Source organism: Sus scrofa, chromosome 3, assembly GCF_054392235.1.
Source record: "Sus scrofa isolate SSC_HxYL_T2T_F1_AM1 chromosome 3, Sscrofa_HxYL_maternal_Yorkshire_Landrace_v2.0, whole genome shotgun sequence".
Lineage (NCBI taxonomy): Eukaryota > Metazoa > Chordata > Mammalia > Artiodactyla > Suidae > Sus > Sus scrofa.
This window is the reverse complement of record NC_139385.1, coordinates 45,693,511-45,713,504: the sequence shown is the minus strand read 5'-3', so window position 1 is coordinate 45,713,504 and position 19,994 is coordinate 45,693,511. Positions and strand designations below refer to the sequence as shown.

The window sequence follows — 19,994 nt, the reverse complement described above, 5'->3', positions numbered from 1 at the left end:
GGCAAGGGCGGGGCTGTACAAAGAGCTCTTCTCCCGCCCTTAATAAACGCTCTATATGCCCACTTCCTGCATTTCTCATTTTTATTTGACAGAAAAAGTTGCTCTTGCTGTACAGATTTTAAAAAACCAAAAATGCCTTTAAGAAACGTGAAAAGTTGGGGGGAGGGCGTCACCACCTCACTGGGGAGCCAGGAGGAGCCAACTCATTTCAACTCCTGCTGCCCCTTCCTTCCAGAAACACCTCGCACAGGTTCCCAGGTCCCAACCATCATCCCCCCCCAGGAACTTGGGGGTTAAAGGGGGGGCAGTGCCTCCCAGGTCCTTTCTGACTCAAGACCTGGGAGCCCCAAACTGTCTGCTCCCCTCCCACAACTCCCATTCTCATTCCCACCCACCCCAACCCCCTAAAACATGTGAACCAGGAAAAACTCACAGAGATTTAACATTTCACAGGAACAAACAAAAAGGAAGAGGGAGAGAAAGAAGGGAGTCCTCCCCCCAAGGATGCTGCCAGGGTAAAAGGGGGGGGGGAGTGAGGAAGAGAAGGGCCCTCCCACAGCTCTGTCCGGGAGAAAGGGGGGCACTCCCTGCGGCTCCAGAATTTGGGGTGTGGTGGGGGTGTTCCCCACCACAAGATTCATGGAGACCTGAAAGAGAAAAACCATCAATGCAGACACAGGGCACCCCAGGCGGCCCCGGCGCTCTCAGAAGGGAGCGCGGCCCCAGACACCCACCTGGAGGAGCGGTGCCTCGCGGAGCGGGGGCTGGGTGTCTCCTTCCTGCGCTTGTGGCCTGGGGAGCGGCTGTCCCCACGCTGGCCTTTCCGGGAACCCCGTTCGCTGCTGCTGCAATGAAGGACAGACATGAGACCAGACAGGGGACAAGGCCAACCCCCTCCACCTTGCAGAACCGGTAGCGGCCATACCTCTGCTGGTCCCACGGCGCCGTCTGGGGTGAGGGGCGGCGGCGCTCTGCAGGTGAGTAGCTGAGGGACCTAGAGTCCCGCAGGGAGTCTATTGGCTTCCGGGGGCTGCGAGACCTGGGGGTCAGAGGAGGTCCCCATAGTGCCACACTCTCCCACACCCACCAGCCAGCACTCAGGACCACCCCCCCCAGGTCCTGACCACCAAACCTCACACCACATGGGACCAACCTCAGACCCACCTCCATCCGCTCACTCACCCATCCGCCCACACACCATCCGAGTGCCCAACAGGCAGGGCACGGGGTGCAGCGGGGGAGGCAAAGATAAAGACAGTCCCTGCCCTTGGAGGGGCTCAGTCTGATGGTGAAGGGAGGCCAAGAGAGGGTCGCTTGGCCCCATGTGTGGGAAGCAGCCCCGCAGGACCGGTGTACGCGGGTCTCGGGACCCAGGACAGGGAGCCACGGGGCAGGGGAGGGAAGGGGAGGGGCAGGGCAGTCTTCTTGAAGGTGCTGTTTGAGCAGAGTCTTGCAGAACGAGGAGTTCACCAGGCGGACAAGGGAATTCCAGGCAGGAGGAACAGCATGTCCAAAGGCATGGGGTTCTCCTTAGACTGCAAGGCGCCGAGTGTGGCTGGAGCACAGGGCATGTGTGGGGGCGGGCAGGAGAGGAGAACACAGGGCAGGCAAGGCCAGTTGGTGCAGAGCCTCACACGCCATTCCCGCAGAGGTGGGGCTTTATCCTGCAGGCCACAGGGCGTCCCGGAAGGATTTGTGGAGTGAAGGGAGTAACCAGATGTGCTTTTACAAAGATCCCTCTGGCTACATGTGGAAGAGAATGGCGTGGAGGCAGGGAGACAGGGAAGAGGCTGTGGATAGAGTCGGGAGAAGATGACGGTGGCCAGACCAGAGCCCTGGCAGTAGCAACGGGGACACTTAAAGGCTAGAATCCCTGGGACCAGGCTGCACGTCAGGGGCAGGGAGAGGAAGGAACCTAGGACTTCCCCGTTCTGGCTTGAGCACCCACTCGGATGGTGCAGCCCTCTGCCAGAACAGGGCACCACAGAGTCACAAGCAGGGAGAGGAGAACCCAACTCCTCCCGTACAACCAGACACCACAGACGAGTTCGACAGCCCGGCAGGGATCTCACACCCAGGGGCACGGCCCACCCCTTCCACCTCAAGCAAGGCAGCACTCACCTCCTCTCGCCAGGGGGTGGCTTCTTGGGGCTTGCAGGTTTGGGCAACGCCTGGGGGCCAGGCTTAGCAGGGGAGGGGGAGGAAGAAGTAGAGGAGGAAGAGGACGATGAAGAGGAGGAGGAAGAGGAGGAGGAAGAGGAGGAGGAGGAAGACGAGGAGGAGGAGGAAGACGAGGAGGAGCTGGAACTAGAGCTGCTAGACCGCCTCTTCCGCTTGGCTGGGGTCGGTTCTGGAGGACGGCCCTCTCGAACAGCCTCCTTCGGGGCTGGGGCGGGGCTGGGGACCCTGTGGGAGAAGAGGGTGTCACAAGGAGACAGGCTGCCCCAGCCCCAACCCTACCTTCCTTGGCCTGGAGGAACGGCAGTGGGGGAGGGGTGCCTGCGAGCGGCCCCGGGAGCTCTGCAAGCCTGAGCCGGTGACCTCCGCTAACGCGAGCAACAGGCTGGGGCCCGCAGCAAAAGGGATCAAGGTTAAACCTCAAGAATGTCCCTGATGGAGGATTAGGCCCCTGGGCTCAGGTGTGGAGGCCGAGCCGGGTGGTCGTCCTCGGAGAGGAGAGCCGCAGCCCGCAGCTTGCAGCTCGGGGAGGCCTGTGTGTTTGCGGGTTGGCTGGGGGGGGGCCGGCCTGCCTGGAGGCAGGGAGAGGGATAGGATGACCTCTGAAGATCCTTCCAGCCCAGGGAGTTCCTCTTGAGGTCTAACTGCCATCCCTCCTGCTGTAAAATTAAGTCCATTTCCTCTAGTTATGTCCTCTGTAGAGACGGAAAACTCATCATTATCCTCTAGAGAAGTGAGCTTCGGAGACTTTCACCTGTCCCGCCCCTCCCACCATCGCCCCCGCCCCGCATTCTCTTCTACCCCGAGCTCAAGGGTCAGGGTCCCCATACCTCCTCAAGGAGCCAAGAACCTCTGCACAGGGCTTCTCCCTCCCGACCCCACCAGCCACCCCCAAAACCTGCCCGTGCAGTTCCCACAGCCCCTCACCTCTTCAGCGCTACCTCAGGTTGAGTGGGAAGGCTAGAGCCCTCCGAGTCACTAGAACTGGAGCCGGAGGAGGAGGACGACGAGGATGACGACGAGGACGACGACGAGGACGAGCTAGAGGAGGACGAGGAGGACGAACTCCGCCGCTCCTTTGCTGGCTGCAGGGCAGCCAACGCGGAAGGCTGCTGGGCCCCCGACGAGGCAGCTGGTTCCCCACCCTCCGGGTGGGGTGCCCCGGAGACAGAGCCAGAGAGCATGCCATTGTGGTCACCCGCAGAGGGCGTGGTCTTTGCCACAGTCCCAGAGGAAAGCGACTGAGCCCCCGTCATAGGGGTGGTCTGGGCAAGCAAAGATCGGGACTGGTCAGAAAAAGCCGATGGCACGGGGGACCTAGGCCGATCCTGAGCTAGAGAAAGAACAGGCTGTGAGGGAGCCTGGATCATTCTAGAGGCAGGAGACGGAGCCCGCTCAGATGTCATTCTAGACTGGCTCGGTGCTGATGGTGGGGTTCTGGACCTGGCCCTGTCAAGGAGTGGTGGTGAGGCTCGGCCACTAACACGCTCATAGGCAGACAGGGGCACTCGAGGGGTGGTGAGGTTTGCACCAGACAAGGCTGGAGCCATTCTAGCACTAGTGAGGTTTGCAGGGGCTAAGGCTGGAGGCGTTCTTGAGCTGGCAATATTCACGGCTGCGGCATGTGCAGATCTAGGACCCACCAGGTTTGCAGGGGCTGGAGCCTGGGGCGTTCTGGAGCTGGAGGGATAGTTTGCAGTAGTCGGGGGTGTGCCAGAGCCCGCGAGACTCAAAGCTGCCAAAGCAGCTGGGGTTCTGGCTCCTGCTAGGTTCACGGCTGAGGCTGTGGGGGTACGAGGGTCAGCCAGGTTCACGGCCGAAGGTGCTACGGCTGTTCTGGGGCTGGCCAAGTTCATGGCTGCTGCTGCAGCTGGGGTTCTTGAGTCGGCCAGGTTCACTGCTGTTGGGATGGCAGGTGTCCTGGCGCTGGCCAGGTTCATGGCTGCTGCAGAGGCTGCAGGGATCCTGCTGGCAAGGTTGGCAGCTGGAGCTGTTCTGAGACTCATGAGAGGCACTGGAGCTGGAACCTGGGACATTCTTGCAGCAAGACCAGCCGCAGACATGGACGGAGGCGGCCGAGCAGTGCCAAGACTGATGGCTGTCAGGGCAAGCGCAATCCTAGACTGCGCATGGTTTTCTGGCACAGACGCTCTTGGGTGATCAGGAATTCGGGGGCCTGGACCATCCATCATAGAACCCCCAGCTTGCTGTAGGACAGACATGGGGGTTCTAGAGCTGCCAAGGGGTTCAAGCATTCCAGGTGATCTACAGCGGTCCAGAGGAGTTGGTGACATGCTAGGACGACTGAAGCAGCTCATCCTGGAGCTATTGAGAGCTACCGGAGGTGTGCGAGAACCAGAGTGATTCCTTGTTGCTGGAGGAGTAGCAGAACGAGAACGATCAGAACTACTTCCAGATGCAGATCGTCTGCGGATAGCTGGAGGAGATCTTGTTAAGGACCGTTTGCCCCGAGCTGCACGCGGAGTACGGGATCTAGAACGGCGGCGAATAACCAGTGGGGAGCGGCTTCGAGAACGCTTGCGTGGCAACAGTGGGGTTCTAGACCGAGAGCGGCGACGAATAGCTGGAGGAGTTCGGGACCTGGATCGACGGCGTGTCATCTGAGAGGTTCGAGAACGGGACCTTCTTCGAGTTACCGGAGAGGTGCGAGATCTCGATCTCCTACGGGTGACTGGGGATGTTCTGGATCTCGACCTTCTGCGAGGGATAGGTGAAGTTCTGCTTCGAGATCGCCTTCTGGTTACTGGTGGAGTCCTAGATCTCGACCTTCTCCGAGTCACTGGTGGAGTTCTAGAGCGGGAACGCCGACGAGTAGGTGTCCTGGACCTCGAACGCCGGCGAGTTACCGGTGGTGTTCTGGACCTGGATCGCCTTCGACTCACAGGGGAAGCTCTCGATCGAGATCTTCGTCTAGTCACTGACGTCCTGGACCTTGACCGTCTCCGACTGACTGGTGATGTTCGAGACCTGGACCTACGTCGGCTGACCAGAGGTGTTCTGGACCTGGATCTCCGGTGAGCGGCTGGAGAGGCTCGAGACCTGGAGCGCTTCCACCGGGCTGGTGATGTGCGTGAGCGGGAACGCTTCCGACTGGTTGGGGGTGTCCGAGAACGGCCTCTTCGGCGTCGAGAGGAGGTTCGGGAACTCTCCTGCCGGGCAGGAGACCTTGAATGATAACCAGAGCCTCCCCTCCGCCGCCGAGTAACCCGAGACCTCGATCGGCTCCGCTGTCTCCTCCGAGAGGTTGACTGAGAAGATCCAGACCTGTCCCGACGCCGGGTTGTTCTGGTCTTCTCCCTTCTCGAGCGGGAACGGGACCTCTGGAGCCCACGAGGCTTTGGTGAAGGAGAACGGCCTCTCCTTGAAGTTGTCTTAGTGGGTGGAGATGAAGCTGAACGCCGCCGGCGTGAGGATCTCGACTTTTCAGCTGGCTCTGGCGAAGACACTGAGGGACTTCTTCGGCGTCTTGGGGGAGTTCTAGAGCGGGTCTCTGGTGAGGATGAGGCTGAGCGGCTTCTACGGGAGAGCCTGGTCTTCCTAGGCAGCTCAGGAGATGATCGAGAGCTGCGGCGGCGAGGTGGAGAGCGAGACTTAGTCTTGGGCTCTGGCGATGACCTAGAGCTTCTTCTAGCAGTCCTGGATTTGGGTGGGTGTTCTGGAGAAGACTCCGAACTGCTGCTTCCTTCAGGAGAAGGGCCTCTGCCTTTGCTGGATGAACCTGATCTGCTTCGTCTAGGAAGGACACGAGGGGCAGGAGCCTTGGGTTCGGGAGAAGAATCAGAACCACTCTGTGCCCTGGGTGCCACCCCCGGCTTATCTTTATCTTCAGGGGATGAACTACGCCGAGGAGAAGGCTGAGATTTGCTGTCGACCTCTGGAGAGGATCCAGAGCCACTCCTTGGTCTAACTGACATTCGTGTCTTAGCTTTAGAATCTGGAGAAGACTCTGATTCACTCCTCTCCTGAGGGGAAGCACTGGGTTTCCCATCAAGTTCTTGAGAAGATCCAGACCGACGTCTCTGCCCCAGCGGAGTCCTAGCCACAGTCTTCTGTTCCACTGATGATTCTGACCCACTTCTCTCTCTCTGAGGACTAAGACACTTGTTGTTGAGCTCTGGGGATGATGGAGACCGACTCCTTGGCCTAGGAGTCTGAGGCAAAATTTTTGGTTCTGGAGAAGAATCACATTCACTTCTCCCCCTGGATGGTGTTCTAGGTATATCTTTCATCCCAGGAGAAGACCCAGATAAACTGTGCCTTGAGGGAGTCCCAGACCCATCTCTCAGTCCTGGGGATGACCCAGACCGGCTTCTCTGTGAAGGGGTTCTGGGTAAACCATCTTTCAGTTCAGGAGAAGACGTGGAACTACTTCTTCCCCTTGAGGGTGTTCGGGGTACAGCATCAAGTACTGGCGAAGAGACACTCTGATTTGAGGACATTCCTGCTTTTTCCACCGCATCTGGGGATAACTCTGAACTGCTGCGTCTGGAGGACCTTGTTGATTCTTTCATGTCGAGAGATGGATCTGTCTCCAGCTGATTAGGAAAAGGTCCATTCAAATCTTTACCCTCAGGAGAAAACTCAGTGCTCATCTCTGCAACAGGGCCTGAGTTTCTAAATTCTGAAGGTGATCCAAAACTATTCTCCCTGGGAGGGGAGCTAGACAGTTCTTTACGTTCTGGAGAAAACTGCGGCCCACTCCAAGTTGAGGCTACCGCAGGGACTTCTTCCACAGAAGCCTGCAACTGTCTCTGGTCAAGAATCAAAGAGACAGCAGATCTTCCTTCTATTTCAGGAGATGATTCAAAGTTACTTCTGGCCATTTCTTTAAGTTCTGGAGATAAATGGGGCAGGATCTGGCTTGAGGATTCTTCAGCTTTCTCTGTCACCTCCATTGATTCCTCATCTTGGCTTGACTTAGCTAACACACTACTCTGGTCTTTTGTATCTGGAGATGACCCGACACCACCTCTTTCCCTCGAGGCAGTTTCAGGGGTGTCTCTGATTACTGGTGAAGATTCAGGCCTGTCCTGAACCAAAGGAGAACTCAGTTTGTCTCCTGGTCTTGGAGATGATGCAGTGACATCCTCCTGAAGGACTGAGCCAGTTTTTTCTTTTGATTCAGAAGACTCTAATCTACCCCGCCCCAGAAGAGACTTAGAGTCCAATGCAGGATATGGAGAAGAATCAGAATGGGTCCTGACCTGCTCAGGAGACAGTCCAGATTTCAGCTTAGGACTTGTTGACAATTCGCTTCTATCTTGTCTTGTTGGAGGTTCCAGCTCAGTGACTGGAGATGGGGACCTGCACCGACCACCCTTTGGAGATGTTTGAGATTTGCTCTGCAGAGATGGAGATTCAGAATGACTCTGTCTCATTTCTGGACTTGAAGTAACAGATCTGGGATCTGGTGAAGATGGAGACCGTCCTTTCTGTTGCAAAGATGAACTGAAATAGCTCTCGCCAGGTGGTGTACTAGACTTTACTCCCGGACAGAAGGAGAAGGATCCAGAGCAACTCTGTGCTGGTGAATCTGTAGACTTCTCTTGGGAACATGGTGACTTTGACTCAGGAAGATTATGCCCTGGTGGAGTTTGGGGTTTTGCTTTGGGGCACGGCGAAGTAGACCCTGAGTGACTTTGCAGCAGTGGTGTTTCCGGTTTCACTTTGGTATCTGGAGATGGGGACCTAGAACGGCTGTTTCTTTGCAACAATCTAGACTCTACCTTGGAGCATGGAGACTCTGATCTGCTTTGCCTTGGAGGAGTTTTAGATGTCACTCTACTAGGACTTGGAGAAGAGAAGCCAGAACGGCTCTGGACTGGTGACATGACCGCCTTCACTTTGGGTTGTGGAGATGATGACCCAGATCGGCTCCGTCTTGGAGGTGAGCTAGATTTCACTCTAGGAGAAGACTCAGAGCAGCTATGTCTCAAAGGGGTCCTGGACTTCACCTCAGGGTCAGGTGATGACTCAGAATGGCTCCGTCTCTGTGGTGTTGCAGATTGTTCATTTGCCTGAGGACTTGTTACGGACCCCTGCCTCGGTGGTGTTCCAGATTTCACTTTAGGTTGAGGAGATGAACTGGAACGACTTTGTCTTGATGGCGTTTTAGACTTCTGATGAGGAGGCAGAGAAGAACCAGAGCGACTTCGCCTTAGCGGTGTTCTACCTTTAGGCTGGGATGATCCAGAGCGACTGCGCCTTGGTGGTGTCTGAGACTTTTGTTTAGGGCATGGAGAGGACCCCGAAAGGCTTCGTCTCAAAGACAAGTGAGATTTTGCTTTGGACCTTGGTGAAGAGAGAGACCTGCTCCGCCTCGAAGAAACTCGTGATTTTTTCATTTCTGGGCTTGAGTTGGACCTGCTCCTTCTCTGAGATGTTCTGGATTTGTTCTTCCGCTCTGATGATGAGCCAGACCTGCCTCTTCTTTGTGGCGTTCTAGAGTGAGATCTTCCCCGTCTTGCTAGACTTCTACTGTGCGACCTTCTTCTTGTTGGTGTCCTAGACCGAGATCTCCCTCTCCTGGCTGGTGTTCTAGAGCGAGACCGACCACTTCTTCTAGCTGGGGTTCTGGAGCGTGACCGCCCACGCCTGGCTGGGGTTCTGGAGCGTGACCGCCCACGCCTGGCTGGGGTTCTGGAGCGTGACCTGCCACCTCTCCTGGCTGGTGATCTACTACGAGACCTCCTTCGTACTGGTGATCGGGTCCTAGATCTGCGCCTAGCAGGGGTTCTAGACCGAGACCGGCCCCTTCGGGCTGGTGTTCTAGAACGAGATCTGCGCCTGGTGGGTGTTCTAGATCGTGACCTCCTCCTGGTGGGTGTCCTAGACCGAGACCGGCCCCTTCGGGCTGGTGTTCTAGAACGAGATCTGCCCCTAGTGGCAGGGGATCTAGAGTGTGACCTGCCTCGTCTTGCTGATCTGGACCTGCCTCTTCTCTGTGCATTTCTGCTCCTGGACCAGCCTGGTCGCTGAGGGGACCTAGAGCGGCCACGGCGCTGGGGGCTTCTAGACCGTCCCCACCTCTGTGCAGACCGGGACCTACGCCACTGAGGTGACCGGGACCGAGAATGACCTCTCTTTGTAGGGGTTCGTGACCGAGATCGCCCCCTCTTAGTGGTAGTAGGGCTACGAGACCTCCCCACCCTACGAGAAGGAGTATGAGAATGTGACTTATCACGCTTTGCTCGGCCACGTGAGCGACTTTTAGGTGTAGGAGAAGAAGAAATCTCTCGGCGGGACCCAGAAGCTGGTACAGGTTTAGGACTTTCAGGGGAAGAGCTGGCATGTCGAGAAACTTTAGTAGGTTGAGGGGATGGTGGACAGCTCTCTGAAGATGAATGGGGAGGTTTCTCAGGAGACTTAGGTGGTGAATGGCCCTGGGTTGGTGAAGCCTCAGATGGGGGGTTCACTGGCTCCTGACTTAAGGGGGTTGTTGCAAGGGGTTGTGGGGAGCCGCCATGTTGCTCAGCAAGGAGCGGAGTAGGAGCAGGTGGTTCAGGCCCTGTGCTGCTCCTTTCCGGAGAGGGGCTAGATCGAACTGCAGATTTCTAAGAGTAGAAAAGAGAGTAAGGATAGGCATATGTAAGCACCAAAACTTCCCATCACCTGTAAGATCCCAACCCCCTTTCCAATGAAACATTTCCTCTACAAACCCCATTATACCAACTTGTCCTTTTCCTCACCACAAGCAGTCACATCATCCAATAACAAGAAATCAAATACTTTAAAAAACAGTGAGAAACAAAGATATAGTCTGTGACCTCAAGTGTTTTATAACCTAGACAAAGAACAGAAAGCTAACTACCATTACTACCATTTCACAACAACCATCATAAAATGCTGAGTGCACAAAGAGTATTTTTAAATGGTGAGATAAAACACTTTCCCAAAGTGACTCACTTCACTGCTAAAAAAATAACTATATTTAAGTAAAAGAACAAAGACAAAGGTTTGAAAACATGATTTACGTGAACATGAAAAGACTAGGATAAAGTACTGAAAAACAGGAAAAGCAACCTAGTTATAACAGCCTTAAATATAGCTAAGGCAAGAGCAATATAAAGTAAATTAAGTCTCTGAAGCAGCCCAACTTGTAGTTTAGAAAAGTAACTTCTGGATAACACAGAATGAGCGACAACCAGCATTTAAAAAACAGACACTAAAGAAGTGCCCATTGCGGCTCAGCAGTAATGAACCCAACTAAGGAGGACACGGGTTCAATCCCTGGCCCCATTCAATGGGTTAAGGATCCAGTGCTGCCCTGACCTACGGTGTAGGTCACAGATGCAGCTTGGATCCCAAGCTGCTGTGGCTGTGGCACAGGCCAGCAGCTGCAACTCCGTTATGACCCCTGGCCTGGGAACTGCCATATGCTGCGGACCTAAAAGGAAAAACAAAAACCATACGAACAGATACTAGCAAGGTTAATAAGCAATAAAAAACTTTTGTTCAAGTTCTATCAATGTACATGTACAAACAGGATAGTGATGTAAAACCTAGTAATAACCACTCAAGTCTGAAAGACACAATTTAATGGATTTTGCAGATCTGGAAGAGAACTTGATGAGTGACTGAAACACATGCAGAAAACAAAACTCATTCCACTTCTCTTAATGAGTTCTCAGTTCTCTTTCACTTCAAATACCTATATCCTAACTAAAACCATAGCCCTGAAACCCAATGAACACATCCATTAACTCAGGAACTCACCTCCTTCTTGTCTTTACCCTTGTCCTCATAAGGACTGCCAGGCTGTTTTGCAGAAGGCTCCGAGCTACTAGGCTGCCCGGTGTTGGCAGTACCTGGTTCCCTGGAAGGCGCATCTCCCTCCCCTCGATGCCCAGAAGTAGGGGAAGGGCTTCTGCCAGTCAAGGTAGTTGTATGGGTTTTTGCTGCAGCACTTCGAGACCTGAGGGGGGTAATTGAGGATGGGAAAAGAGGAAGGAAATCAGTTCAGGGGAGAATGGAAAACCCCCTCCCCAGCTCCCATCCACCTTTCCTGACTACAACCCTTTTCCAAGAAATCTCTTATTCACAAGATTCAAATCACTCATACTGAAATTCAAGTCCAGTTCGCTTCGTTCCTTCTCCTCTCAGCATCAATCCCCAAAGATGTTCTCCCTCTACCCCTTCATGTTTACCTCCCCCAGACCCCCCAAACCCCTCCACCCAGTCCATTCCCTACCCACTTCATTCACAACTCACCTCTGAGCCCACCTCCTTCAGGAAGCCTTCCCCGATTAAGGAAGCCAGGGTAAGGATTCCTTCCTCCCCCAGACACCACGAACAAACCACCACCCCCCCTATTCTGGCAGTCCATATACATCAGAACAAAACAAAACAAAAAAATAACAAAATAAAATAAAATGAACAAAAGAACAAAAAACAAAAACAAAAACAAAAAAAAAAAAAGAGAAGGGGAAATGTTTATGTCTGTCCATCCTGATGCTTTAGCCTGTCAGCTCCTAGAGGGCAGGGACCGTGTCTTCCGAATGGTCTGTGCAGCGCCTAGCACACCGTGGGCGCTCAATAAATATTAAATTGATTAACCCACATGTCCCTCTCCCTCCCCGCCTCTTGGACCACACCTTACCGACTTCGAGAAGTATCAGAAGAGGAAGCAGAGTCAGCAGAAGTTGAACGATGGGCCCGTCGGCTCTTGGGAGCTGGAGTCGTACTTCGAGACCTGAAGGGAGACCACCGCCACAGCTCAGGGTGCTGAGCTGTCACACCCGCAGTAGAGTCCCCTCATCTGTCTCTCAAGCTTCTACCAGTCGGGGACATAACTAAGTCAACCCTATCCCCAAGGTGGCACACATCTACTCTAATCCCCCGCTAATTCACACAAACTCACTCACCGCTTCCGCTTCTTGTCCTTAGATTTACGTTTGCTCTTTGGAGTAGGAGACCTGGGAAATAAGGCAAGGTTATTTAAAATGACAATCATTCTTAAAGAAAGAAAGAAAATGAAAAGTGAGAAAGAACTGAGTTGACAGCAGGAGATCAAGAAATTGAACTTTATTCCAAGGAGAAAAAAACCCCTCGGTGAGTAAGCAAGGCCATCGAACAATGGCTCGCTGCTCCGTGCGCCACTATGTACCCTATGCCACAGAGCTCTCACCTATGCTTCCTTTTCTTGGATTCAGATTCTGACCTGTTGGAAAAGAAAAAAAAAAACAAAAACAAAAACATAAAACATAAACCATTGCCTATGCCTGGACTCACCAACCCTCTCTGATACTCCATGTACTCCCACCTCATACCTGTGCTTCTTCTTCTTAGAGCTCTTCTTCCTCTCTCGTCGAGGAGAGCTGCTCTCCGACCTGCTGAAGAGGGGGTTGAGAAACAGTCATTCCGCGTGGCTCCTTCCCTGGCCTGCCCACTCACCCACTTAAAATCTGTCTCAAGAAAGGCTTCTGAAACACAGAACAACTCCAATTATCACCAATGTACTAGGCCTAAGCCCAGGACTTATTCTCCAAGAAGTGTAGGTACCTCCTACTAATACCAGGAAACCTCAAAATGGTAACAGCAACAACAAAAAACCCTCAACAAATCCAAAATGCTCCTGACCAGTTCTGCAGAGCTGCAGGATCAACCAACCCTTCCCCAATGAGGCAGCATACACTATTTCTTTTCCCAGCTGAGACCCGAAGGATAACTCCCTCTCCCCTGACTTTTCTGACAACTCTCTCCTGATTCCTAGAAACAAGAAGAGTGCCTATCTTGGCTCAGTGATAACAAACCCGACTAGTATCCATGAGAATGCAGATTCGATCCCGGCTCTGCTCAGCAGATTAAGGATCTGGTGTTGTCATGAGCTGTGGTATAGGTGGCAGATGCGGCTCGGATCCCAAGTAGCTGTGGCTGTGGTGTAGGCCTGCAGCTGAAGCTTTAATTTGACCCCTAGCCTGGGAACTTCCATATGCCAAGAGTGTAACCCTTAAAAAAAAAAAAAAAAAGAATTCTCTACTGCCAGAGAGAGAGAGACAGTGAGAAGACATGACAGCATGACAGGATGGGTCTCCTGGCTACCAGAATAACTTCCGAACTAACTTACCGTCCTCTATCTTTCTTCTTTTTCTTCTTCTTTTGCTTTGGCGTTGGTGAACGAGAACTGCTAGACTCTCGGACAAGGCTAAGCAAAGATAAAAAGAGGCAGAAATGGGTGCTAAGACAAATCTTGTTAGACGTTTCAACTTTAGAAAAACAAGATGTCAAGAATTTGAGAATACCTCACCACCACCACCACCAAACCCAGAATGCTTAGAATTAGGATGAGAAACTGACACTGGCTCCTTGGTCTTGTGTACCTGTAAGGTTTGGGAGGCTCAGGAGCTGGTTGTTTAGCTTCTCGAGCACGACGCTGAGGATCAAAAGAGCTGCCATCCACATAGGAATCACTAATGCCAAAGGCAGCTCGGAGTCGCTCGTTCTTCTTCTCGTTCAGTTCTGCCAACTGGTGAGTCTCAGTTACCCTAGAAAAAAAAAAGGTCAAAGGTCTGAAGGAGACAGAGAACAAAAAGCAGAGTTATGTTCACACAATTGTAGACAGGAACCAGACAGGCAGGAAGAAAAAGACGATGAGAGAAGGAAGAAAGGTCCAAGGTAAGGACAGAGAAGACAAAAGCAGAGCAGAATAAAACCCAGAGAAAACCCAAGAGAGGAAAACACTCACGCTGGCCTCTGCCCTGGGGTCTCCTCCTTGCCCCCAGGGTTCACATCCTTCTCCAGCAACATGAGTCGAAAGGTCGCCACTTTCTCCTGAATTTGCTGTTCCTCGTACCTGAAGGACAAATCCCTTTGGGGTTAGAACTCAACTAGTTGACTCTCCCCAGTCCCTAGTTCAAGGTTCCCTCATTCCCAGCAGGATCCCCCTTCCTCTCCATGCACACGTAACTTTTCACTCACTGTCACCCAAAGGGCCCCTCTACTAAATCCTGCTCTTCTGTCATCTTTCTGCCCTCCACTTACTATACCCTCTAGAACAGTGGATTTTAAACATGCTACACTCCAGGCCAAGAGAGGAAAGTTAAGCAGGGTTCCAGGTGTTCCTCCTCAACTTCAACAAAAACAGGTCTTTCATTTCCTGGGATTCAAAAGTAGCATGCATTATATAAAAGGGACGCCACTGAAGTTTGAAAACCACTGCTCTAAAAGGTTTTCTGCCTGTTTTTTCTGAATGCACTCCTTCAGAATTGCACTTCCCTACCCAACCCATGATCCCCCCTATCCAGGTATAACTCCAACTCCTATTCTCCTGCCTTTGCTACTTACTCTCCAAGGCCTCAATCCTTAAATCCATTTTTGTCCCTTTACTCTACCAATAACACCACGTATCAGCTTACCTAACTCATGTCTCTGGCCTTGTCTGCTTCCCCACCACTCCCTTAAAGCACATTTTTGTTCTTCAATGGCCCCCCTCTTTCCCCATGTGCCTCCAGCTAAATAATTCCAACTCCCTCAGGTTCCCTTTCGTGTTCCAGACACAGGTTCCTCACCTCCCACTGAACTGTCCCTTAACTCCTTTCAATTCACAGGATCCTTTACCTCCTCCCCTCCTGCAACTCCACTCCAGGCCTCTTTCAACCAGCCCTAAGCTCCCTACATCCCACCTAACGCCCCCAGCTCTGCACTCACTCAGTGCTTGGCTCTCCCCCGGCCCTCCCTCACCCCTGCTCTTCCATCATCTCCTCCAGCTCGAGGCATCGCAGCTCCACGCGCCGCTTGCGCTCGTGGTCCAGGATGTCAGGATTAGGCCGCTTCACCAGGGCAGCCTCCAGGCGCCGCAGTTCCTCCTCTCCCTTGTAGTCAGGCCGCTCACCCCGGCGGCCCCGCACCAGGGACAGGTTGCGCTGGACGTAGCCGTTGGTGCCGCTGCCCCGGGGCGTCGGCAGCCCGATCCCGTTGTACATGGCCCCGTGCCCGGGGGGGGGGCACCACCGCTCCTGAAGGGGAGCGGGGAGACACGGGTCAGGCCCCTGGCCCCAAACTAACCACTCACCACCACCCAAATCCCTGCTCTTCTTCAATCCTATTTCAAAATGTAACTCCACACTAAACCTTTAGCTGCATGATCCTCCTGGTCTCCCAAGAAAAGCCTTTCTTCATCCTTGTCACTCTGCATTCCTTCCACGAAATCACAGCCCAGCCCTACAACCTTTTCCCTCACCGCGTGAAAGCCATTCCTGTTTGCAGCTCGTTCTTTTCCCACCCCAAAGATACTATTTATCCCAAATTTCTCCACACTGTCCTTTTATTCTCCCTTGGCCCAACTAACTCCTAACCCCTGGCAACTGAGGCCTCCAAACTGGGCACAACAAACACCAAAGAAAGATCTGTGGCACCCAAGGGCCTGCATTCCAAGTTTAAAGACTGTTCTAAGAATTGACCTAAAGATTTCATGCTACCCTGAAAGTACCCTGAAATTATGAATACAAATCGACTAAATAGCCCCTAAGTATTCAAACAAGTGGCCCAGACTAAAGGCCAGCACGAACATCCGAAACACATGAACCTTGATTTGTATATAACCCTCACACCTCACCTCCCAGACAAGGGGCCGCTTCCTATTAACTATCCCAACTGACGTGGATTCCTTCCCAACAGGCTTTCTCGTGTGGTGTGTGGCTCCCAAGTCTCACCAGTTCCTGATAAATATTAATTTTCAACTCAATTCTCTGAACACATCAAACTAGCCTGCCCTGTTTCAACTGTCCCCTTCTCTACATTCCTTCCCCTACCCTTACTCAGAAAACTCCCACTCTTCGTACCTCACATTCGTTACATCAGCTTTCCCTAAGAGTCCCAGGACCTCACTTCCTGGCTTCCTCCTCCAGCCCTCCTCGCCCTCTCACTCATCATCCTGCACCTGCCACCAGAACTTCTACCCTCTCAACCTGTCCCAACCCGGGTGTGGCTCTGAAGAGCCCTCAAACCCTAGTTTTTCTGATTAAATTTCTTGGCTAAATATACTCTATTCCTTTCTCCTGCTATATATTTTTTTTCTCCAACTCATCCTGTCAAAGGTAGTTTTCACAGGGGAAATGTGTGAGGGAAACAACCCCAGGAACGAACCCAAGGAACAAAGGGAGAAAGTAGTGAAAGCAGAGGGGAAAAAAAATATATATAACTGGATAAAAGGGAAGGCTTCATTTTAGAAACCCCCAGAAGGAACATCTGGATGAAGGTACTAAAAGCCCTCCCCACACCTAAGTGGAGAGAGATGTTGACTGAAATGGCAATGGCCCAACTCTAACAATTTGGAGCCCCTTAACCCTCAACTCTAAGGTTGGGACTCTGTTCAATCCCAATTGCAGACTCTGGAGGGAAAAAAAAAAAAAAATCCCTACTGGGGTAAAGGAGTGACACATAAAGCTAAATCTACGAAAAGTCAGTGGAACTATATGAAAATAAATGAAAACCTTTATAGCATATGAAATCCTTCAACCTCCATTTTTATCTTTTTTTTTGTTATTTTTCTCCGCCCCACTCTAAACCTAAGTCCTCTTTGGCTTTCTATACCCTACTTGGTTTCTGCTTCCCTTGCAGAACGCTTCTGATCTGCAATTAATTCTTCAACTCAACCATTCACCCACACTTCCATACCTCCTCACACAATAATCCTCCCACTCCCTGGAGAAGGAAAACCAGTAGATGATAAGCGTGCACTTTAAAATCTATTAAGTCACAACAGATGGGAACGCTTATAGGGAATGAGCCAATAACGAAGCCACAAACACACCATTCAAGACGGCGCTCAAAACATTTTAAGAACGAATAGACAAAAAAGTGTATCAACAACACACACAGATCATCAAAACCACATAAGGATTCTTAAACTGGGGTTCGCAGTCTGTGCATATGCAAAAAATCATCACCCAAGCATGCGGCAAAAAAGCAAAAGCAAGCTGCAAAGAAAGACGAAAGGGAGGTTTTTTTACTGTTGGAAAATCATCACAGTACCAAACTAACTAAGCAGAAAGGAGTTTCAAAATCCAATAATACGGTATTTAAGAAGAGAAATGCACCAAAAGGGGTGGGGAGTGTGCAGAAAAATGGACCTGAGTAACAGCGCAATAAGCTCAGTACAGGAGCAGTGTGGTAGCTGAGTGGACACTAGGCAGCCCAGAAAACGAAAATACTCGCTCAGGAAGAAATCCAAACTCACACACTCAGGAGAAGAAAAAAAACACAAAACACTTTCTCAATTTTTCGACCCAAAATATATCTTAAAGAGGCGTCTGAGAGGAAACCAAAAACTAGAAGACTTGGGCGCCAAATGAAGACAAAGTCCAGCGTTTCCTGAGGCTGGCAGCCTCTTCCCTAACTTTAACATAACTTTTTGGTAAATAACAAAACACGGGGAAAGAGGAAAGAAAGAGAAGGAGCGAAAGAAACAAAAGAAAAACTGAGAAAGCAGTACATGGCCTGCCTCTACGTACCTAGACTGAAGGACTTTTTTCCTAAACGTTTCCCTTTTTTAACGCTTCAAGACAGAGAGTAACGCATCCGAACTGTCTTAAATCTCTTGGGCGTTTAAGTTCAAGGCCTTCTCTGCACTGGCTGAGCCACCAGGGCCTATTTTCGGCCTTGAGGGAGAGGGAGGGGGCTGAGCGGCGCCCCGTAGTCTGGGAGGCTCAAGGCCGGACCACAAGCCTCCGGGAGGGACGGGTTGACCAAACCGAGAGGCTCAGGGGTGAGGAGCCGGGAGCGCCCCCCCCCGGCGCGCCGCCGCCGCCCCCTCCCCGCCGAGAAAATGTCGGCAAGGACAGCTGCAGGAGGGCCTCCCGGCCGCACGCGCTGGGGAGCCGGGAAGCCGAGTCGCGCGCTCCCCCCTCCTCGCCGAGAACGCGCGCGAGGCCGAGGGCAGTCGGCGGCGCGCGCCGTTACCATGGGGGAGGGGAGGAGGAATAAAGACCCGCGCGCGGTAAGAACCCCGAGGAGGGGGAAGGGAAGGCAGGCAAGCGAGAACGTCCGCACGAGCTAGGGGTGGCCAGCGCGCGTGCGCGCGGCGGCCTGAGCCGTTCTCCGCGCGCTTTGGCCTAGCGCCGGGGCCGCCGCCCCTCCCCCACCCGGCTCGCGCGCTCCCTCACCCGCCGCCGCCGCCTCCGCCCGCCGCTTCCGAGGGGGAGAGCTGTTGCCGCCGCCGCCGCTCGAGGTCCTGAGTCCCTCGGCGCCTGGAGTCGCCGCCTTGCCTCCCCGGTCCGCCCGTCTCAGCCGACACAGACGCCTCCTCGCTTCCTCAGGGGCCGCAGCGGGCTCCGACTGCGCCACTCGCACCCCGCCTGGGCCGCGCTGCACGTCAGCACGACGGACTAAGAACGTCAGCACGCTACCGCGCGCGTCGCAGGGCACGCCGGGAGCCGTAGTACTCTCCACGGCCTTGTGCGCAGGCGCCGAGACTGCACCGGGAAGTGTAGTTAATTAAGGCCCGAGGGAAGGGCAACTCCGTTGTCGAAGAACTATGATTCCCGTCGGCCCGTTGCCGACGCGGTCGGAGGAGCGGACCGAGAATGCAAGCAACGCATTCTCGACAGTTTCCGCTGGGAGGCGGAAGACATAGGGCCTATCGCCACATAGCCAGCGCGAGGGCTCTCCTTGACCTCCCGACTTCGTCCCAGGGTATCCTGGGAGTTGTAGTTCTAGGAGGACGCGGAACCCTTAAGTAGCTTCGCCTTCCCCTCACGCGGCCATTTTGTCTCCCCATGTTGGGAGGCGATGGTCCCAAGCCCAGGGACCCTGCGGCTCCCAGGTGATTGCCGTCCCCTGTCCTTCCGCACCCGGGAGACCTCTACCACCCCGCCCAGACCCCGGCCAGCGGACATCCCGGGAACCCCAGAGCCCAGCGTCTGGCTCAGGGCTTGAGCCTTAGGCCCGGCCAGTAGGCGGTCTTGTTCGCAGCTTCTGCCCGCCGCAGACAGTGTTGAACCGGGCGGCTGCACCCCGGGGATGATTTTTTGTTACCATCCCCCGCCTGTAAGGGGGCGATGAGCTTTTTCTCTTAGGGAACCTGAGATGTATCATATACGTGTTAGGGCGAAAACGTTACCGACGCCCTGAAGTTTTCCACCCCTCTGCAGAGTGCCTGAGTCCAGTTTTTTCCAGTGGGAGAGCAGCCAGTCTCCCTCAGAACAGAGGTGGAAGAAGCGAGGCTTCCCAGGCAGGCCACAGTTTCAGCTGGAGTCCCCACCTCCTGCTCGAACTGCAGTTTGCGCTCGGCTGCCCTGGTTAGTCCAGGTTCTTACACCCTCATCAGTGTTGGGGACATGGCTTGGATGGTCAGTCGAAAAATGAGACATGAACACTGGGAGATCTCGACAAGGCTCTTTACTTCTGCAGAAGGGTGTGGGTGCTCAAAAAGCGCGTGCAAAGAAAAGCCCCTCCCTATTTATCCCCACCGCAGGTGATGTACCTGTTGCCTTCGCCTGGGTCAGGTCAAGGTGCACATGCTTCTTCTCGGTTGGCTAATTTGAAACAAATTGTTACTGGGAGAAGTGGGGGGGGGGGAGCTCTGCAGGAAGGCCTTTCAGCAGATGCTGGAAACAGTAGCAAAATGGAGTAACCAGGATTTCCTTTGTGTTGCTTTCCACATCAGGACCCATCTCCTTGCAGTCACTTAATCACCTGAAGTGGGCTTGAGTTTGAAGGATTATATTTGACACGGACTCAGTTTTCTTTGTAACCTGCCCGCAGAAGAATAAAGTCATCTTGTAACCTAGGGCCCTATGGGGCTCCGGGGCCCAGAAGCCCTTCTGTGTTCTCTATTTCTTGTTTTTAGGAAAAGAGCC

The 19,994-nt window shown here is 53.3% G+C and overlaps 1 protein-coding gene across 46 annotated transcripts; it reads right to left on the bottom strand.

Moving 5' to 3' along the window:
- Positions 1 to 63: 63 nt before the first annotated feature.
- Positions 64 to 18,518, bottom strand: SRRM2 (serine/arginine repetitive matrix 2). 46 transcript variants are annotated; one of them, XM_085015484.1, is made up of 17 exons: positions 18,300 to 18,498; positions 14,878 to 15,152; positions 13,883 to 13,990; positions 13,518 to 13,682; positions 13,265 to 13,342; positions 12,468 to 12,530; positions 12,326 to 12,358; positions 12,063 to 12,113; positions 11,798 to 11,890; positions 11,410 to 11,712; positions 10,915 to 11,113; positions 3,106 to 9,752; positions 2,122 to 2,406; positions 1,183 to 1,790; positions 926 to 1,039; positions 735 to 845; positions 68 to 647 (listed from the first exon to the last, which is right to left on the bottom strand). In XM_085015484.1, exons 2-10 carry the CDS (start codon positions 15,117 to 15,119, stop codon positions 11,670 to 11,672), a joined length of 876 nt encoding a protein of 291 aa, XP_084871610.1. In that variant the 5' UTR covers positions 15,120 to 15,152; positions 18,300 to 18,498; the 3' UTR covers positions 68 to 647; positions 735 to 845; positions 926 to 1,039; positions 1,183 to 1,790; positions 2,122 to 2,406; positions 3,106 to 9,752; positions 10,915 to 11,113; positions 11,410 to 11,669.
- Between the last annotated feature and the right edge of the window lie 1,476 nt (positions 18,519 to 19,994).

Coding starts and splice junctions, on each gene's coding strand:
- SRRM2 (XM_021085637.2), bottom strand. CDS start 15,119: ATGTACAACGGGATCGGGCTGCCGACGCCCCGGGGCAGCGGCACCAAC. Junction 12,114..12,325: donor TCCAAGAAAAGGAAGCATAG/GTGAGAGCTCTG, acceptor CTTATTTCCCAG/GTCTCCTACTCCAAAGAGCA. Junction 11,114..11,797: donor TCTGATACTTCTCGAAGTCG/GTAAGGTGTGGT, acceptor TACCCCCCTCAG/GTCTCGAAGTGCTGCAGCAA.